This window comes from Nicotiana sylvestris, chromosome 4, assembly GCF_000393655.2.
Source record: "Nicotiana sylvestris chromosome 4, ASM39365v2, whole genome shotgun sequence".
Classification (NCBI taxonomy): Eukaryota; Viridiplantae; Streptophyta; class Magnoliopsida; order Solanales; family Solanaceae; genus Nicotiana; species Nicotiana sylvestris.
This window is the reverse complement of record NC_091060.1, coordinates 17,316,282-17,335,381: the sequence shown is the minus strand read 5'-3', so window position 1 is coordinate 17,335,381 and position 19,100 is coordinate 17,316,282. Positions and strand designations below refer to the sequence as shown.

The 19,100-nt window shown below is 35.8% G+C and overlaps 1 protein-coding gene across 1 annotated transcript; it reads right to left on the bottom strand.

The window, feature by feature from the left end:
• Positions 1 to 274: 274 nt before the first annotated feature.
• Positions 275 to 11,430, bottom strand: LOC104220684 (uncharacterized). The gene is made up of 18 exons (XM_009771589.2): positions 11,015 to 11,430; positions 9,864 to 9,933; positions 8,937 to 9,566; positions 8,645 to 8,836; positions 8,416 to 8,529; positions 7,294 to 7,352; positions 6,987 to 7,053; positions 6,783 to 6,834; positions 6,580 to 6,672; positions 6,313 to 6,396; positions 5,751 to 6,175; positions 3,827 to 3,888; positions 2,936 to 3,005; positions 2,142 to 2,222; positions 1,944 to 2,045; positions 1,613 to 1,737; positions 1,246 to 1,366; positions 275 to 628 (listed from the first exon to the last, which is right to left on the bottom strand). Exons 1-18 carry the CDS (start codon positions 11,074 to 11,076, stop codon positions 530 to 532), a joined length of 2,508 nt encoding a protein of 835 aa, XP_009769891.1. The 5' UTR covers positions 11,077 to 11,430; the 3' UTR covers positions 275 to 529.
• Between the last annotated feature and the right edge of the window lie 7,670 nt (positions 11,431 to 19,100).

The window sequence follows — 19,100 nt, the reverse complement described above, 5'->3', positions numbered from 1 at the left end:
GTGCCTAATAGAAAAAAACTAGATATTGTCAACTTAGTACAGACCTCGTCAAGAATCATTGCCCAGTCGATCATATTAGTAGGAAAATAACTATTCTGCTATTTATTGCTACCCCATGTATAATATCCATCATTGTGATTTCCCGTACTGTGCAACAGCAGTCGAAGAATACTTTTTAGTATTAGTTTTCCAAAATTAGTCTCCAAAGGGTGGCCTTTTTTGTGGGGGTGGGGAGCAACTAGTATTTTCTTACATGCATCAAGAAGTCCTTGTCTTGGTCAGCCAACAAAATATACATTTGAAGATAGAAGACAATTGAGAACGATTTTACAAAGAGTAATCAAAAGTTCCTTTTGCTTTACACCATTCTACATATTATTCTCACTTTTAATGAACAAGCAACTGATTATACGAATGCCCTGAAGGAAGGGAAGGGATAAAGGGAAGAAAAGAATACGAAAATTATTCTTCTATTATAGTGGACCACTATTGAGGGCATTCCACTTCTGGCCCTTCGAGATTTCCATCTTTAGGATTCTTGCACTTTCTCCTCCAACTGATGACCGTTCATTTCCTTCTGCTCTTCATTCACATTTTTGGTGTCATTAACCTCCTCGGCCGGCTTCCCCTGTTTCACTCAATTATTTTTATACTAGATATTGAACCGATCATGGTTTGCTATTAAAGAACAAAGAAACAAGAAGGCTGATATATTTTTACAATTTCAACCACCTACTAAAATTCTGTGGTTTGTAACTTTTAAGTAAAGGAAATCGGCAGTTGCACCATCAAATAATTCTAGTCAATACTTTAACATGGATATTTGCATCACAACTTCTTTTGCACTTCGTAATTAAATGTGTTGACATGTACAATCACACATGAAAATGAGAAACATATGTGAATGTTTCATATTAGTATTTTGTTATTACTCTTATCATAATAACAATCTAGCGGGGTAATAAAGCATGACAATAGAATACATAAAGGTTGATATTGATGCTAATTGAGATGTTCAATTTGCAATATGTCTATGGATGGACATACCAGCAATAAGTCACAGCATTAGCAAGTTAGACAGATCAACAAATATAGTGAATTGGACTAGTCAACTTTCTTGGTAAATCATAAAGGCTGGAGGCTGGCAATCTTACAAGTGAAAATGTGATGTCTAACAATTGCCAGAAAGGTGATAAGCCAGTCAACTAGATTTCATCCCTAAATTGGAGAAATTTTACGACTTACCTTGCTGCTGTCACGCCAGCCAAGTCCAAACGGTCTTGAAAGCAAGCTGATCTTTCTAGCAGGTATCTCTTGTGATGAATCTATATTGCTCCCTACAGGAGATGAATCTTGCTGTGTGGATCTATAAAAGAATGTGCTCTTCCATGTTAAGAGAAAATACAAGATATGCATTAATAAATGTAGTATTGTTTTCTTATCACTCTTAACATAGACATGGTATTCTCCTTTGGCAACAATAAAGCAGTTTCAATGGCAAGTAAAAGACTAACTAGAAATAGTGTCAGTAAAGAACTCCATGATTACCAGGGCATATGATAGTGTGTTTAATACTGCAATAAAAGTACATGATGTAAGCGCGGGTATATACCTCGGAGAAGGTAGTACTTTATCTTGACCAGATTGGTACTGCAAGGTAGCCTCCAACATTGTTTCTGCCATAACCACCCTCTTTTCCATCTCAGCGAGGGAAGCAATGGTTTCTTCATACTTTTCCTGCAGGTTGTCGCAGTGACACACAAGATGTTCAACATATCAGCAAACTAATGTCATATTTCCAAATTTAAGTTCCCCTATCATGCATGAACTGATGAACTAGATAAGTTTGAGTAGAGAAACAAAGAATCTGATGGAGTAAGAGTTCCCAGATAAAGAATTAGAAATCCAAATGTTTCACCATGAAATTCAATCAAAGAAGAAACCTGTAGCACTTGAGAGGCATGTCTTTGCGATGCTGCATCTTGTTCAGCGGATATACGAGCATCTTCTGTTACCCTCTGTTCTTGCTCCACCCTCATCAAAACCTATAAAAATTAAATAAATAAACCCAAAATTGAAAGAAAGGGGGATTAGGAGATAATGTTCCGATACATCATCAAACAAGCAATGAAAATTGTCACCTGAAGCATGGCATTCTCTTGTTCTTGCTTAGCAGCAAGTGCCTGTCGAAGCTCAGCAACCTGTCTTTCTAATTGCTCAACCTGAGTCCATACGAAAATACCAATGTTCAAATGTAATTGTGTTAAATTCAAAATTTTCAAGTAAAAGGAAGATGATATATGCCAAAAGCAACCATCACTTTGTGGAGCAGAGTACGACAAATAAAAGCTCTAAGTTCAAATGCACAGCAGGTAATGGTGAGGGAGTCTATTGTGCTAACCATCTAGAAATTCCTCAAGTCTACTGAAATAGATGCGTGGAAGCACAGTCACAGTACGCCAAAAGGATTCACGGCACATTGTGTTATTTATAGAGAATGTGGTTCAGGTGTATATTCGGGTATGAAAAGTTGCATTTATTGTCATAGTCAAGTTCAACCTGGGATACTGCTGAAGGCACGAGCATACCTATAAAACCACCATTCTCCCATAGATCAATGTAAGCAGGAGCAGATTATACATGTTAGAAGAGACAGGGAATCCGGGCTAACATTAATTAGATTATTAGGTGGCTCCGCTTATACCTGCTCCATGAATAGGAGAGGCACCTAAATGCAAGCTGGAAGGTTAGGTGGCTCAGCTTATACCTTCTCCATGAATAGGAGAGGCGGCTAAATGCAAGCTGGAAGGAATGGACTGGAAGCACGGTTGTTCTTTTTCCTTTGTTTTGGGTGTTTGGGAGGAAATGAGTTGGGTATATAACTTCCTACTCTGAAGAAAGACATAATTCATTTATCAAGAAGCTTCTCAAATACCCTTGCGCTCAACTGCCGCCTGTTATCCTGCTTGACCATCTCCATCAATGCTGTTTCCAGCTCCTCAGCTCTGCGGACAAGGGAAAAAAATGAGGAAAAAGATATCAGTCCCCTATCAATATGAGGTCTAGGTCCCTCAGCTTTCTATACACAAAGGTACGAGAGTTCTTCATTCTGAAAGCTCTCAAATAAGATTTGGAGTAGAAACTGAGAAATATTCAACTTCAATGAAACCTTCTACAGTTTAACAGGTTGCTCTCTAAATGGACAATTGAACTGCCAGTCCGCAAACATCAAGATTTTCCGTTTCTTTTATAGAGTTTTTGTAATTTTTTCACTTAGTTAAAGGCTGGCAGGGATGAGATCAACTTGCCCTTTCAGAAGCTTCCTCGTCCTTGAAACATTAAGCCATAGCTGAACCTAATTCCATTTTGAATAGTTTAATTTGCACCACCACTTATCATTTAGTCTCTCTGCCCCATACCTGAATCTTGATGGTGCTGGGGGAGGACAAGAATAAGGAGAAAAGGTGGTAGAAAATCACAATATGCTGGGTTTAGACGGGCAGAAATAGGAGAGTACATGGCGTCAGTTCTTTTTTTACTTTTTCCTTTTTCTTAAAAAGAGGTCATTGTCGATGCAGCCAAAGAACAACATTTGGCTTCAGTAGAGTTTACAGCTTGATCATAGCATAAAACATTAATTTTTGAAATTCTACCCAAAAGTATAATAATTAGCTGCTTCAAAATCAGTACATTCATATGGAACACAAAGGAAAAGGAGCTAATACTGGAACTTCATACTTTCCTAGGAATAGTTTTGAGAAACTCCAACCTGCAGCAGAATAGTGTGCTCACTATATAAAGAAGCATGAGCACCTAAAATATGCACCTGAGTTCAGCAGATCGTTTCTCCTCCAGCAACTTGGACAACTCAGCCTTCAGCCAAACCACCTGATAACATTCATGTAGTAATGTAGGCAAAACAGATGTAAGTCAGAATTGTCGGCGAACTAATAGGTTATGCTATTGGGAATATTACTTTTAGGATATCCAGAACAACTGATAACATACTCCCACAAATTTCTAAATATTCAGAACAAAATGAAACCAGAAAAAGGGCAGGAAGGAAGTAATTGGAGTTGAAAGTAGGTAAATAAAGGATAACAGAGATAGGGAGGGGAGGGAAACAAGAATGAAGAAAATGAAAAGGAGAAAGTAGACAGAGAAAAACCGGCGAGTGCTTTACCTTTAGAAACTTAGTCAACATGCGTTTTCTTAAATTTCTAACTTAGCCAACTAAAATATGTCCTCAAATGAACTGTCACTTCAATTTCTTGACAAGCAGAGTCTTCATGTCTTACATTTGATTATATCACCAGTTTGATGTCAATGGAATTCTCTTGCTTTGTATAGCCAATACTGTTTGACCTTAAATAAAGTTATGTCGGGAGAAGGTGGAGCATTAATTATTACCTAACAAAATGCTTGAGTGTCATTAGTTAAAAGACTATACTCCAGCCAATGACTATTTCACCTTTCATTAGTTAAGTTGATTGACTTAAGTACCACGAGATTCTTCAGGATGGACATAGCATTCACTTGAGAGTAAACGTATATGGATTGGCATACAAGTGATTCATTGGGCATCTGTTAATGATTACACTCACATAGTATATTTTTTTTTGATGAGCTATAAGATGTGATTGCACTCGCATAGTAAACAAGACTGATTAGAGTTATATGGCGTTTATTGTCTCATCCTATTACAAAGCTGATTGAGGCCCTCCAGGTAAAGTAACTGACTCCCAAGAGAAATACTTAAAAGGGTCATTTGGTTCACGGACTAATTATGCCTGGAATTATAATGCATGGATTGTTTATAGGGTGAATAATAATGTAGGGGTCATTATATGGAGCTTGATTACTTTAAGGATTTTTTGGCCCTTTGTGTTGTAGACTGTAACTTTTCTCCAAAACCCAAACAATTTGGACAAAAAAATCAGATATGTCACCAGCCTATACCTAATTTCACAGTTCTGGACAAAATTGATGGTCATATTTTATTTAACACTAATCTTTGAGAAGATACTTCTACTACCTAATTTCACAGTTCTGGACCAACTCACTTTCTCAATGAACATCACAAAACCTTACCCCTTAACGGAAAACCCCCAATCTGTCTCCTTTTCCCACTTGTTCTGTATTTTCCCTAATTCTCAGGATTGTTTAGCCATAAAACTGCAATAAAAAATTTCCCCTGCAGCCTCTAATCCTCAAAAAGAAGAAACAACATTGATTTTTACCACATCAGGCCTGGAACCAAGGTGTTGCAAGCTAGTTACACATTAGTAAGCTAGATCACTTTTAAGTAAAAAGAGTCGCATATATCCCCATTAACTAAAACTTATGCACCCCGTTTTATCCATTCTCTTTTTCAATTCTGCTTTATCAGGCAATTCCCTTCCAAGCCATTTTGAAGCAGACAATATTTACTTAAAGAGAGAAGTATCTTACTACTCAATCCTTACTTTATTAGTGACCATCCAAGTTCACTCTTTTTATAAAGACCCAAGTTTCATTTTATAAGCACATTTCCATACGAATAACAATATTGTGCTGGAAAGAAAAACTAATTTCAGTACATTCTGCTATTTGGGATAATCATATGAAATCAATTCTGGAGTCGCCATTTAAGCAACAAGAAGATAAAGCTGGTAAACCAGGATTAATAAAAGATGATCAGGAGGGGTGCAAGTTAAAAAGACAGACTTCAATGGAATATGTATGGGAACATAACATAGGAAGAAAATTACCTGCTCTTGGAGATCCGGAGCAGAAGCTATTTCCACACCACCATTAAGGCTCATGTAAAGTTCATCCACATTAGCAGATCCAGTATCTGTCTGAGATGCATCACTATTTGTCAGTTCATAAGCTTTCTGATCTGTTTCAGTGGTTCCGACAACTACAGATCCAGGATCATGCTTAAAACCGCACAGTTTAGAAGATAAACCCTGACAATCCCTCCAATCTTGAAGTCCTTTGGACCTTTCTTCAACCGCAGCCTTCACAGCTGGTCGATGCTTGTTTCTTAGTTCTTCTAATCGAGCTTCATTCACATTTTGATAGCCCATGCAGGCTGTCAGCACCAATTGACTGCTATCAAATGTGGATCCAGCAAGTGACTGCAGCAGGGTAATTGCATCCCCTGCATCTTTTGTGGTAACTAATGCAGGTCCTGAACAAGATCAAATATGTATATCACTTTTGAGCTCCACAAACAAGAGAATTGAACGACAATGGCAAGGAAGAAAAGAACTTGCATTAACACACTGTTTAGAAACTTTCCAGCTCTCATGAATTTAAAAGAATTACCATAAAGCTCCATCAAAGCGAGTGCAGTACGGAATAACATCACTCGATTTCCTTCAAACAGAATTACATCCCAGACTCTAAGGACTAAAACCAAGAAAATTTCATGAGAAAGGAAGCAAACAACCAGTAAAACAATCCAAGTGCCAAGAATAAGGTTAAGACAATTGACGTCAACTTTAATATCTCGTCAACCTAAAACCTAATTAAATATGTAGTATCAGCCACACTACAGATCAGACATTTCAAGATGAGATAAAAACAACTGACCACTTTCCCATGGAAGCATGTTCATAAATATGGAGAGAAACCATGGCCCAGTAACCCATGCTACCTGCACTCCCAGGTAATCAAGATGATTAACTGCGCAGATGCATCAATGGGGAAGGAAGTCAAAACATATGGGAAGCAATATAATCAGTAAAGATCTGGAGAAGGAGCTTGAATTAAAGAAGTGGGAACAAGAGACATACCCAACTTTGGAAATTTCTCCCGCACCAACACCTCAAGAACAATTTGGTCAACCTGATAAGAGACAATGTAGCAAATAAAAACTGTTGATATCTTCATATTTCTCACAATGCAATCTATCCGTGTCGAACAAATGAAGGGGAAAAGTAATTGTCTGCAGATGAAATAGTGAACTACAGCTAGTAGAAGCAAAACCTGTTTGTTACCTGAGACTCTATCATCTCTTCTGAGTAATAGCCATCAAAATAGTCATCTAGAATCCCCACTAAAGTCCTGTAAGTTTAACAACATATTTATTTAACTAAGCCAGACGGACCCAAATATACAGACACACATTTAGCACTTCAGACCAAACATAACTCTTAAAGTGCAAGGTATTAAAGAAGACTAAAGCTGTTCCAACTCTGAATTGCAATTTCAAATAAACCAATAGCAGAAGCAACTTTATTTTAGAACATAAATGATGACATATCCATCTGGAAGAACAAGATGTAGATGAAGCTCAAAATATACCAAAAGGCGTTTTCCTCAGGCATCAGAAGCAATAGCAAACCAGCAAAAAAATTCATGGCCTGCATTATTAGACGAGCAAAACTGAGCAATGTAACTTAGAAGGAAAAGAAAGCTTGTGTAATGACCAGACGGGTGAACCACAAGTTGAAAGAATCAACACCTTCATACAGAACTGGAAATATATCACCATGTTTACAATCATTTTCAGAAGCAATAGAGGATAAAAAACAACTTGGTAAAATTCCCAAATAATGAAATTCAATGAAATATTCGGCATTGACACAGAAGAAAGAAAACCGTGTCTACAACACTTCTTATGACCAACAGAAATCAAATAATAGAGAAGTACTTGATGGAGAACCTGAAGCTAAAAAATAAAAAATTGTGGCTTAACCATTCAAATTGCACGTGAATGGAAAAAAGAAGAATTTAGAACTAGGTAGCAAATATTATCATTCGATCATCCTAAATTTCATCTTTTCGTTATTTCCAACTTTGAAAAAATTGCCCCTTTATATATCTTCATTCTATCTTGCTCATCCGGAATTTTTGAAAAAAAAGTTTTCAAAACTTTCTTTTATGATCTTTTGGTTCCGTGTTAGATAATAATAGGCATTCAAAAGAATGTGGAAATCATTTCTTTCAGGCTACAACTATTGTTAACTCTCATAAACTCCAACTGGGGGCGGCTGTCATTTGAAAATTTATACAGTAACACTGTGAAAACACTTTTTATATGGTGCTTTCTAAACACATTTTAACTTTGCTTAAATGATTGCAGACAACTTTGCAAGCAGATTTCAAAGAAATACATAAACGACACTGTAATACATAAATTTCAATCAGAAGTTGGAAGCTGTAATCTAGCAACTGAAGATAAAGGATGCTTTGGGCTGTATTTCAAACTTCAGCAACTATATTATGTCCTCTCAAAACATATTTTGAACAAAAACTTCGCACTAGTTATTTCTAGCTCTCTAAATAAGCACAACAAACGCCAAAACTAAATCGATAACCAGTTCATGATGGTCAATCCAAATGTCAAACATCAAAGCAGACATAATTATTCCCCCACTCCCCCCAAAAGAAAAGAAAGTAAGAGATCGCCAACAACGGAATTACCTGGCAATAGCCAACAAAGGGATTATGCCGAGCATAGGCAGTAAGTAAACGTCTTAAAGCATTTCTTCCATCCTCATCTAGAGCAGGATGTCCAGGAAATGTTCGTGGTAGATCCTGCATGAAAGATGCAAGACAAGATTGAAGCCAAAATGGATGTTCAATGACCTTTCAATCTGCCTTCATGTAGACAGTACTGAAAAAGGAGTTGATAAGTAGCATGCTCAATGACCTTTTCAATTTGCCCTCTCCATTTTTCAGGAAGACATACAGTATCTATGCTTGGGTCCACACAACTTCCATTACCCTTTGGTACAATATTTTTACACTCTGCATTATTACCAGATTTAGTGCCTAAAGCAAGTAAATCCTGGTAATAGGTCTCCACTCGGCGTGCCTTCATGCCCACAAAGGCTTGCCAAAGCTGTGATTCAAGTATCAGCATTACATAAACAAAGCTAACTCATGAACTCAGATGACTAAAAGAGCAACAGCATAAGAAAATTTTGAGCATTCTATCTAACCTCTCCCCTGAGAGCCATGGGTACTCCACCATGAACAAGACACTCCAATTCTTCTTTCCACGGAGGTAAAGACTCATGATCCTTAGTAGCCAAATGGCTATTATTTTCATTTAGAGGAACATCTTGCATGGAATCCAGTTCAGATCTGTCGAAAGATTCTGATCTTGCTAAATCATAAAACTCATCGTCCGAGTCCTCTTCAGATTCTCCTTTTGTGGCTCTAGCCTCTTCAATTGCAGGAAGATGCTCCTGCGGACCATGGTCTTGCTCATTTTTGGCCAAAGTTTCCATCTTTTTTACACGAATGCTCATCATATCCTCAATGGCACGTAGAGTTGGTCTAATCTCCGACCATATTTGGGCCTGATGAGTTTTCCTCTCAACTGAGGTTATTGTATCATCCTTCTTTCTTGCACCTTCAAGATGACCCTCAGAACCATGCTTTTCATCAGTTTGGTTATTGGTTTCATCTGCATTCTGCGAAAAGGAGCTTGCATCCTGCATGGATGATTCAGTACCAGGCTTGCCGGAGTTGCCGTCTGCAGACACCCCATTTATGGCTAACTGAGCAGGCTCTGCCTGCCGTTCCAAAAAGTCCGTCCACCTATCCGACCTCTCTTCCTCTTCTTCCTTAAAACAACGCAAACAGGTTGACACAATCAGAGAAAGATTTAAATTAAGACAATCAAAGAAAAGTTTCTACATGGGAATGATTGCTGAGAAATGTGGTAGAAGTACAATAGAAGGAAGCTGTTCTCAACGTGATTCAGCTGGTTTTTTATGCTTCTTATGTAACTAAATAATTAGACGAAAATTCTTTTAGTTTAATGCTCCTCTTTCTTCTGTTCCTTCTCTCTTCTTTACACAAACTTCCTCACCAATAAACAGGATATTAATTAGTAAACCTGTAATAATGAGAAGAAATACCTTGTAGATATTTGCATATTCATGATATCTTTGTACATGCTGAGGCCGCACAGAGAACCCATAAGCATCCCTGTCCATGTTAATACTTAATAGTTATTAGTCGAAAACTTTTAAGGACAAAGTTTTACTAAAACAAAATCTTTATGAGCAGAAGTTTTCAAAAACCACATTAATTTAGCTATTTCTTTTTCATGACTGAGCATTATAAAAATCAAAATAAGACAACCTGAACTAATTGAACACAGTAACTGCCTGTTAAAACAGTATGTTTAAAAGAAACACTTTGAAAATTTCCAAATAATATTTCACCAAGAGTTCAGTATAATTACTTTGCAAAGCATTTTTAGTGTTTAATATTTACATATGACCTCATACAATAAACTTTTGCTTTGATTTGACGGTGGAGCCAATTATCTTTTGAATTGAAGGACAAACTTTAGGCATTGAAGCAGTTCCATAAATTCCTAGCTTGATCTTTTGCCAAATGTAATTATTGCAAAACTTCTGGTACAAATTAACGCAACTAGTAAGCATTTACCAACTACTTAAATATCTGCATTCATGTTAAAACGCAATTATTTGTCAAATGCACTACACTCCCAATGTGGCCTAGATGAGTCACAAATTAAGTGCATTAATGCGGAAAAAATGTGAAGAGCCATCCTAACTATCAAGAAACAGAAACCAAGTTTGAAGCACGTGTCTTTACTGTTCTATTTTTGCTTTTATTTTTCCTCGTGAACACCTAGACTATTCCACCTTATATATGCATCCTTCATACAGGTAGCGAGTAACTCTATCCACTCTACTTTTTTCATTGTTTACCAGCTGGCAGCGACTAAAATCACTGATTACATTAGAAAACAAGTTTTCGACAAAAAGCTCAGTTTTTAATAGCTACTCAACACCTCAAATCTCAACCGCACTTACCAATATGCTCACTTGGAACCAAATCATATCAAAACAGTGAGTGAAAAAGTTCATCTGAATACTAGAGCACTTAATATCATCAATTTTCTATATTATTTTTTCCCGCGAAGTATATAATCCATAGAATCAAATAGAGAGAAACGATTCAGAAAAACAGAAAACAATGTGAAAGGGACACGTGGAGGGCAGAGAAAGCAGGTAGTACAGAGAATAGATGGTACCTCTTGTGGTCGATAGAGATGATACAAGGATTCAACACAACTGTTTCTGCCCTTGCCTTCATTGTCGGTAGACAGTTCACAGTATCAAACACTTCGCCAAAATTCGTCGATTCTGATTTGAATTTCTTCCCTATTTCTGACTTTCAACTAAAATTCAAGGCTTTTTCTTCCATTTTTCAAAGATGAAGATAACACTTCAAAATGCAGTTTCATATAGTGAAGTCGGTGACTAGCATTCTACTCAATGTATGAGGAAGGAGACGTGGCATTCACATGGAATAGCGAGTTTAGCGTCAGAGCGAATTTCAATGTTGAGAGATCTCAGGGAAAGTGTGGGGGCAGGAAGTTTTGGATCAGGTAAAAACTAGGCCAGTGGCTGGCCCATGTCTTTTGTCCAAACTCCAAAATAATTTTCTTAATTCTATTTATCCATGACGCCGAGGGGACCAAATTTTTACCATTTTGAAAGTAGGAAACTTTTTTAACCGAAAGGACTGCATTTAAGGATTTAAGAGTCTACCTTTATCCTTTTTCTCTCTTTATTTTACAAAGAATGTCCTATGTGGCAATCCTATTTCTTTGTTTTACACCTGCTATTAGTGTACGTTCGAGGAGGACAATGTGTATACAAATCTTACTCCTATCTTAGTGAAGATAGATAGTCTGTTTTCCATCGGCTCAAGAAAAGGACACTCACAACACTGTTGAAAAAGAAATATAGTAATGGAGAAGCCATGCAATAAAAGCAGTAACAACAGCAAAATAATAAGAAATCGAAGCAAAAGAACACATGTAACAATAGAAATCTAAGGATAAGAAAATAGGAGAATAATATCAAATCTACTGGTATGAAAAAAAGATACGCTCGACTACCTGCTAATCTTCTACTCTAATTTTCGACTTCCACAACTTCCTATCAAGGGTCATGTGCTATCTAATCACCCTTCATCAATACTTTTTGGGCCTACATTTACCTCTCCTTGGACCTACCAAGATCAACCTCTCACACCTCCTTAGTGGGAAATATATGCATCTATTTTTACATGTCCGAACCATTTCGGCATCGCTTTCTTCATCTTGTTAACCATAGGGGCGAACTCCCACTTTGTCTCGAATATCTCAATTCTTAATCTTATCTCTCATAGTATGCTCACACCTTCATCTTCGTATTCTCGTTTCTAATACTTGCATCTTCTGAACATGAGAATTCATGACTTTGAGGCTCATTCAAAAAAAGTGCCCCTTGGTCATGATTTTTTCATTCCCAATGTTTGAACTCCAAACGTCTAAGGTTGAATACATAAGCATACACCTAAGTTGCAATGATTTTTTCATATAGACATCTCAACTAGGTCTTGCTCCAATTAGACATCTATATTACACCTGCACTAGCTTGGAAATACCTCAAGCATGTGTCCACAAGTGCTCCTTACGTGGATTAATTAGCCAACTAAATCCTTAATTACAATTGGAATTGATCATTATCAAACCTTTTTGGACTGCTTTTCATATTTCTTAGGTTCATCTTTCATACCAAAGTGATTTAAATGGTTAATTATTCTATGTATGGAGCGCGGGTAAACATAAGCTTGAGGTATTTCCAAGCCAATAAAAAATATATTTGATTGTCATATTTTAAGCCTATTACATATGTTCAATTGAAATAAGGTCTAATTAAAAAACCATAACAACTTTAATTTTAAGTTGTTTGACTCAAAAGATTTCGAACTCCTTTTAAGCAAATCAATCAAAGATGAAGGGGTAAATCATAGTCAAACATAATTAATACTGGATCGAAAAATTGAATGACAACAATTGCATAATAGACGAATTGAGTATCAAAGATCTTATTAAAATTGAGCATTGTCTTCCCTCTCCGTAGAGAGGGAAGAAGAATTACAATTGTTTTGCCCTTTCAAGGTACCAGAAAATGGAGCTCTTTACCTCCCTCCTTCCTCTTTCTAGTGCAGTTTTATTCTTCTCTTTATTCTATGAGAGGGCCTGGAGAAAAGAGCAGCCTCCCTCTTGCCTCCCTCTTCAAATTTCCTTTTGCTTGTATATATAGTCGAAAAACCTTCTTACCCTTGCCACGACTTGGCGTGTCTGGGTCAGCAGAGCTTCCTGGTCATGGAAAGGCGTTGCTTTTGTCGCTGTGCTGAATGTCTTAAAGGAGGGATGAGGTTAACTTCATTGACTTCTTCTACCAGTGGCAAGAATGGGGTCGTGACCATCTTGGTCGAGGTGGTAAGATTTTGACCAATACATAAGTGTCTCCACAAGTATACAATAAGGTATCCAAACTTTAATAAAAAGAAGAGGATCTTATCAATCCGACTATAAAATACTTGGTGGTATGTGGCAACCTCCCATTCATTCTCGTTCTTCATTCTTCCCCTTTTATAGGTCTTCTTATTTTGTAATTTTTGTAAAGAACGTTATGGTTATGTTAGTCGTACTAATAGAAAATTTTCTTATCATTAATTTTTTTACATAACACCTTAGCCGTTTGATAATTGCAGCTTTCCTATCAAACCCATTTAAAAATGAATTCCAATATTTAAAAATGCTTTTCAACATTTAATGTTTCCTCTGAATTAATCCAAGCGGACTCCATTATTTTGCTTTATTCCAAACTGGGTTTTAATCCCAGCCCATAAGTCATTGCAAGAATAAATTAAAAAACGTTCTTCATTAAGATAGATAAACAAGTGCAACAAGTATAATGTTAAAATGGCACGTCTAGCCAATTTTCGAACTGGTCATTCAAAAATAGCCAACATTTGCCAAGTCATTGAAAAATAGCTATTATTTTGCTGCAACAGAGATCGGTCCAGCATAATATACTGGAGTTCGGTGCATCTATATATGAACTTCCAGTATATTATGCTGGACCGATATACTGGAGCACCGGTGCTCCAAACTCCAGTATATTATGTTGGACCGGTATATTATACTGGAGCTCATTTTCCGGATTTTGAACAGTGTTTTCGTTCAAATTTATCTTTACATGAAAAGTGGCTAAATTTCGATTACTTTTGAAACTGTGGCTATTTTTGAATGACCGCTTGTAAATCTGACTATTTTTGAATTTCTCCCGGTATAAGTATTACAAAAGTGGTCATAAAGTAATGAAAACACAAAGTCACAAACTAAAACTAATCCAATAAGGCCCAATAAACATTTTTTGTCTATTTGTTGGTTTCACTTATATTTGGAACATATGATTTTATTGCATCTTATTAAATTACCGAAGAAGTATTAATTTATGGAATTTGTACCTCCTATAGCAAATATTAACATCTTATTTATTTTAAATAAATACCATTTAAAAAAATTATATTCTATAGATACCTTTTAATGTTTATAGCAAAATATCTAATTTTGGTTACCTCCTACCCCTAAGCCATTAATTACGCTATTTAGTTACACTATTTTTTTTCTCTCTCTACTTTGATACATCTCATTCTCTTCCCCCATCCCATTAAAATTTCTGCTCTCCTCCTCCTTCCCCATTCTCGTCTTCTGGCATTGCCAAAAGTATTCCCACCTATTCTCAACTAAATCGGTCTAAAACTCTTTTCAACTCGAATAGTCATGCCTTTGTGATTGCAGCTATCGTCCAGCATAACTCGAAGGGCTTAAGTTGCTGCCTCCATGGAAATCACTTACAAGTTTCAGTCAATAATCTTCTCACCAGTCGAAAAGGCATTCAAAACTATAGTTCCAATCAAGTAAAGCCCAACTGAAACCTTAAAGACATCATCACTTCCTCCAGGTTTGAGCGTGCAAGATCTTTGAAGATGGAAGGACTATTTGGCCATAAGGCGGAAATTAGGGTTTGTTCTTGAGCAAAGACGACGGAGTTTGGGACTGAGCAACTTGATTTTCTGTTAATATATTTCAATGTATTTTCAACGTATCACGCTGCATTTTCATGTATTTCATTGTATTCATTGTCTTTTTTTTAATTGCAATTCAATGTATCTTGCTGTATTCCGTGTATTTCATTGTATTCACTGTCTTTTTTCCATTGTATTTCAGTGTATCCCGATGTATTCTATGTATTCATATGTTTTTTAATTAACATAATTTATGTATTCATATGTATTATATAATTTCCCTGAAGATTGCTATATTTTTTAATTTTTTTTTGCAGTTGAGAATCTTTTTTATAACCGGAAATACAAATTTTATGTGTTATAATTGATTTTGTTGAGTTATATTAGGAGTCTATTATGTTAATTGATACACTTTCCGTTTAAAAATAGTGTAATCCCCTGTTTCACGCCGTGAATACAGTCGAATACAGTAATCTGTCCAGTTGTAATCTCATGTTTCGCGCCATGAATACAGTCGAATACATTCGAATACAACAACTGATTAGCTGAACTTCCCTGATTCACGCCTATTTTTGCTACTGTATTCATGAATACAATAGCTTAAATACATCAAATACATCATATAACCACATAAAAGGTATCTACAATCCGTAATATAGCAAATGGTATCTATAGATAGCTAATTACTACTAAAAGATAGTGCTTTATGAAAATTTCTCTTAATTTATCATTGTTGCTCCAAAATCAAGGCATGCCATATATATTATCTAATTGAGGTTATAAGTTTATCAAGAATTTACTGTAAGTTCGAAAAATGCCGATTGAGATTTTCCATCGGAGTAGGATTCAAGCTCAAGGTTCATCCACAAATAGTAGTGAATATGGTAAATAGATACCATCAAAGATGATAGGTCTCGAATTCAAATTCTGAGAATAAATATCTTTAGTAAGAACCATTTTTCACTTTAATAACCCTTATACGACGTGAATCCGAATTAATAATGTTCTAACGCAAATATTGAACGTAAGGCAAAAAATTAAAAAAGAAAGTGGTGACTGATGGAGCTAACATAACACCACCGACACCCCAGCAAAATTGGTATCTGCCACTATCAAAAGGGCCTTCAAAAAGGACTCACCCTGTCCCTTTTGGCATGGACTAGCACGCAACACTCATTATGATTAATGGAAATGAAAATTGCATTACACTCATAAAAAAAAATTGAGTGATCCCCCGGATTAAATATATGACAGGAGTACCCGTTATTGTAATTATCATTGATCAGCACAAAAAATATAGCACCTCGAGCCCCGTGCAATATACAGTTTAAGTTGAGATAATAAGTTCGGCTGAACCTATCAGCTTTTGCTCAAATAATATATATAAATATTAATTTAAGACTCAGTCATTAAAACTTAAAGTCATCTTTCAAAAAACCTGATCCCATAAGATTAAACTCGTAGTTCTGCCTTTGTGTCTAAGAGGACAACAAGGTGGCAGATTCTAATTGGAACATTATACATCAAGATTCAGCTGTCTATGACTTTTTATTCTATGCAACATTCTTTTCAATTAGTAGTTTTCTAATGGAGCAAAACACAAAAACAAAAAGGTCATGAAAAAGGAAGGAGAAAAAAACTTGTAGTGATCTTATGCTCTCAATATAATTAAACTGTGATGTTATGTTAGTCAATCTTAAATAAACCTTATTATTTAAATGTTAAGGAGTCGTAATTTTTTTATTTACAAGCGTGATAATTGGAAATATGCAAAATTCGCTTTACAATTAGCCACTAAATTTTTCTATAGCCTACTTTTTCTTTGTATAATAAAAAATAAAATATTCATTTGGTTCCATTTTATATGATCGAACGTGACTGAAATTAGTTGTTATAAAATATTGTTTTAGCTAATACTATAATTTACTAGTAATAGTGTAAAATGTAATAATTGATAAATTAGTTTGACAAAAAATTGTAGATTATATATATTTTATAAGTATTAGGATGTTGGAAGTAGTTTACCTTAAAAAAAGAAGAGAGAGAGAGTTCTTCTTCTTTTTTTTTGTGAAGGAAAAAGGTAAATATGAAGGTTCATATGCTTCTGTACGAAGCTTGCTAGATCGAGTGCAATCACTGATAATCATGCTTCTTAAGTTCACTACAAGGGAATCAAATGGCAAGACGACTAGGCTGGAATTTGCAGGTTCCTGGAAGGTTTTAAACCTCCAATGAAAGCTCTCAAGGTGATGTGGTCACTTCCTCCTTCAGGTAGACTGAAGCTTAACACGGATGGGAGTAGTAATGTTATGAAAAGAGTGGCCGATATTGGGGGTATTGTTAGGGATAGCAGTGGAAAGCTTGTCATGGCATATGCTAAGACTCTTCACTTCTGCACTAACAATACGGCTGAAACACAAGCTGCACTTTTTGGAATTGAGTGGATTGCCTTTAATAGGATTCACAATGTAATTCTAGAAATGGACTCTTTATTGATTGTTAATATGCTTAATGGATCTTCTTCATCGTTTTGGGAGATTCATGATGATATTTTAAAGATGAAAAAGATTAATCAGAGTCATCGATTTAAGTTCAACATTGCTAAAGAGAAGGAAATTCAGTGGCAGACACACTTTCAAAATATGGTGCTACATTGGATATTCTACCTATTACTACCATCTTCCTTAATGTCCAAGATCTACCTAAGGAGATTGTTGGGGTATATCAAATGGATAGGAGGCAAATGCCTTCATTTAGATTCAGGAGATCAAAAATGAAGAACCTGCGCCTAGATGGAATAGGATGATTATTGTATTTACGTTTGTGTTTGTACATTTTTGTCATAGCATCACATGTACTCACATGTACATGGAAGACTCACTTCCTGTAATCATAGTAGTATTAACATAGCTGGCATTTTTTGGTGTAAACTTATATTGGATTGGGCATGTCCAGTCCTTTCTACTTCATATAGGAACATAGATATTTGGTTCCTTTTGTTGTATGTTTCTCATTCTGGTGCTATTGCGGCTACACCTCCCGCTTTGTCAGGTATACTACGAAGAATGACATAGATCATTTGATTATTAATCCACAGGTAAAGGTCTGCGTAATCCCCACCACCACCACCACCACCACCAAAAAGGTGGTTTTTATTAAAAAATACTAATAATAATAGTAGCAAGCTAGAGACGTAACCCATGCATTGTTTTTAGTACATACGCCTCGAGGCGCTAGAGATATGCCTTCCAAGGCACTGTCATTGCCTAATGTAGTTAAGTTACTACACATTCATAGAACACGATCTAACATACATATGGCCACCCTGATCCTTGCAATAGGCATCCATTACAAAGATAGGAGGTAAGATAAAATAATAAGGTTTATTATAACTAGGTGCCATTAGAGCTTCTTTTGCCAACTGGTGTGCTATCATGTTCCCCTCACGAAAGCTATGCTTCATTGTGATCTCCCCTTGCTGGGTTTCCTTCTCCATTAACTACCTGCATTCATGAATTAAATCATTGTAAGTTGGATAATCGTCATGAAGGAAGCGTATGACCTCCGTGGCATCTGTTTCAACTTTAACTGGGAATATGTTTTCCTTGATAATTATTTGAAGTGCATGTTGTAAACACGTGATTTTTGCCCTATATGAGAATTACTCCCAAAAAATTCAAAAATAAAATGATTTTTCTTTGGTGTGCAATTTTGTGATATTTTGTGATATTTTGAATAATTATTTGTATTTGTCTGTGCATGTTTATTTGCTAAATTAATAAAAAATACAAAAATATGTCGCATTTTGCATGTAGGATTTAATTCTACAATTGTTAGTAATTAAATTTGTTTTACAAAAATTAAAAAATTACAAAAATAGGCATCGTTTGCATTTTTAGCATTTAATGTCCAAATATACAATTTTATGCTTAATTAATACTTAATTGTGCGTTAATTGTTATTGGGAGTTAATTTGCGCTTTTATAACTTAATTTAGTTCTTAATAATAGTTTGAGTATTTTTATAATTTAGTTTTAGAGAAATAAAAGAAGAAAAGAGAGCGAAAATATAAAGAAAGTCGGAATTGAATCTCTTCTTCAAATTTAAGCCACAAGCCCAAAAAATGGCCCAATCTTCCCTACGACCCAGTCCATTTCGAACTGGGTCGACCCAGTCCATAACCCAAAAGACCCAAACCCCATTTGTCTTTCATTTTTTACAAAACAAAACAAAACAAAAAAAAAATT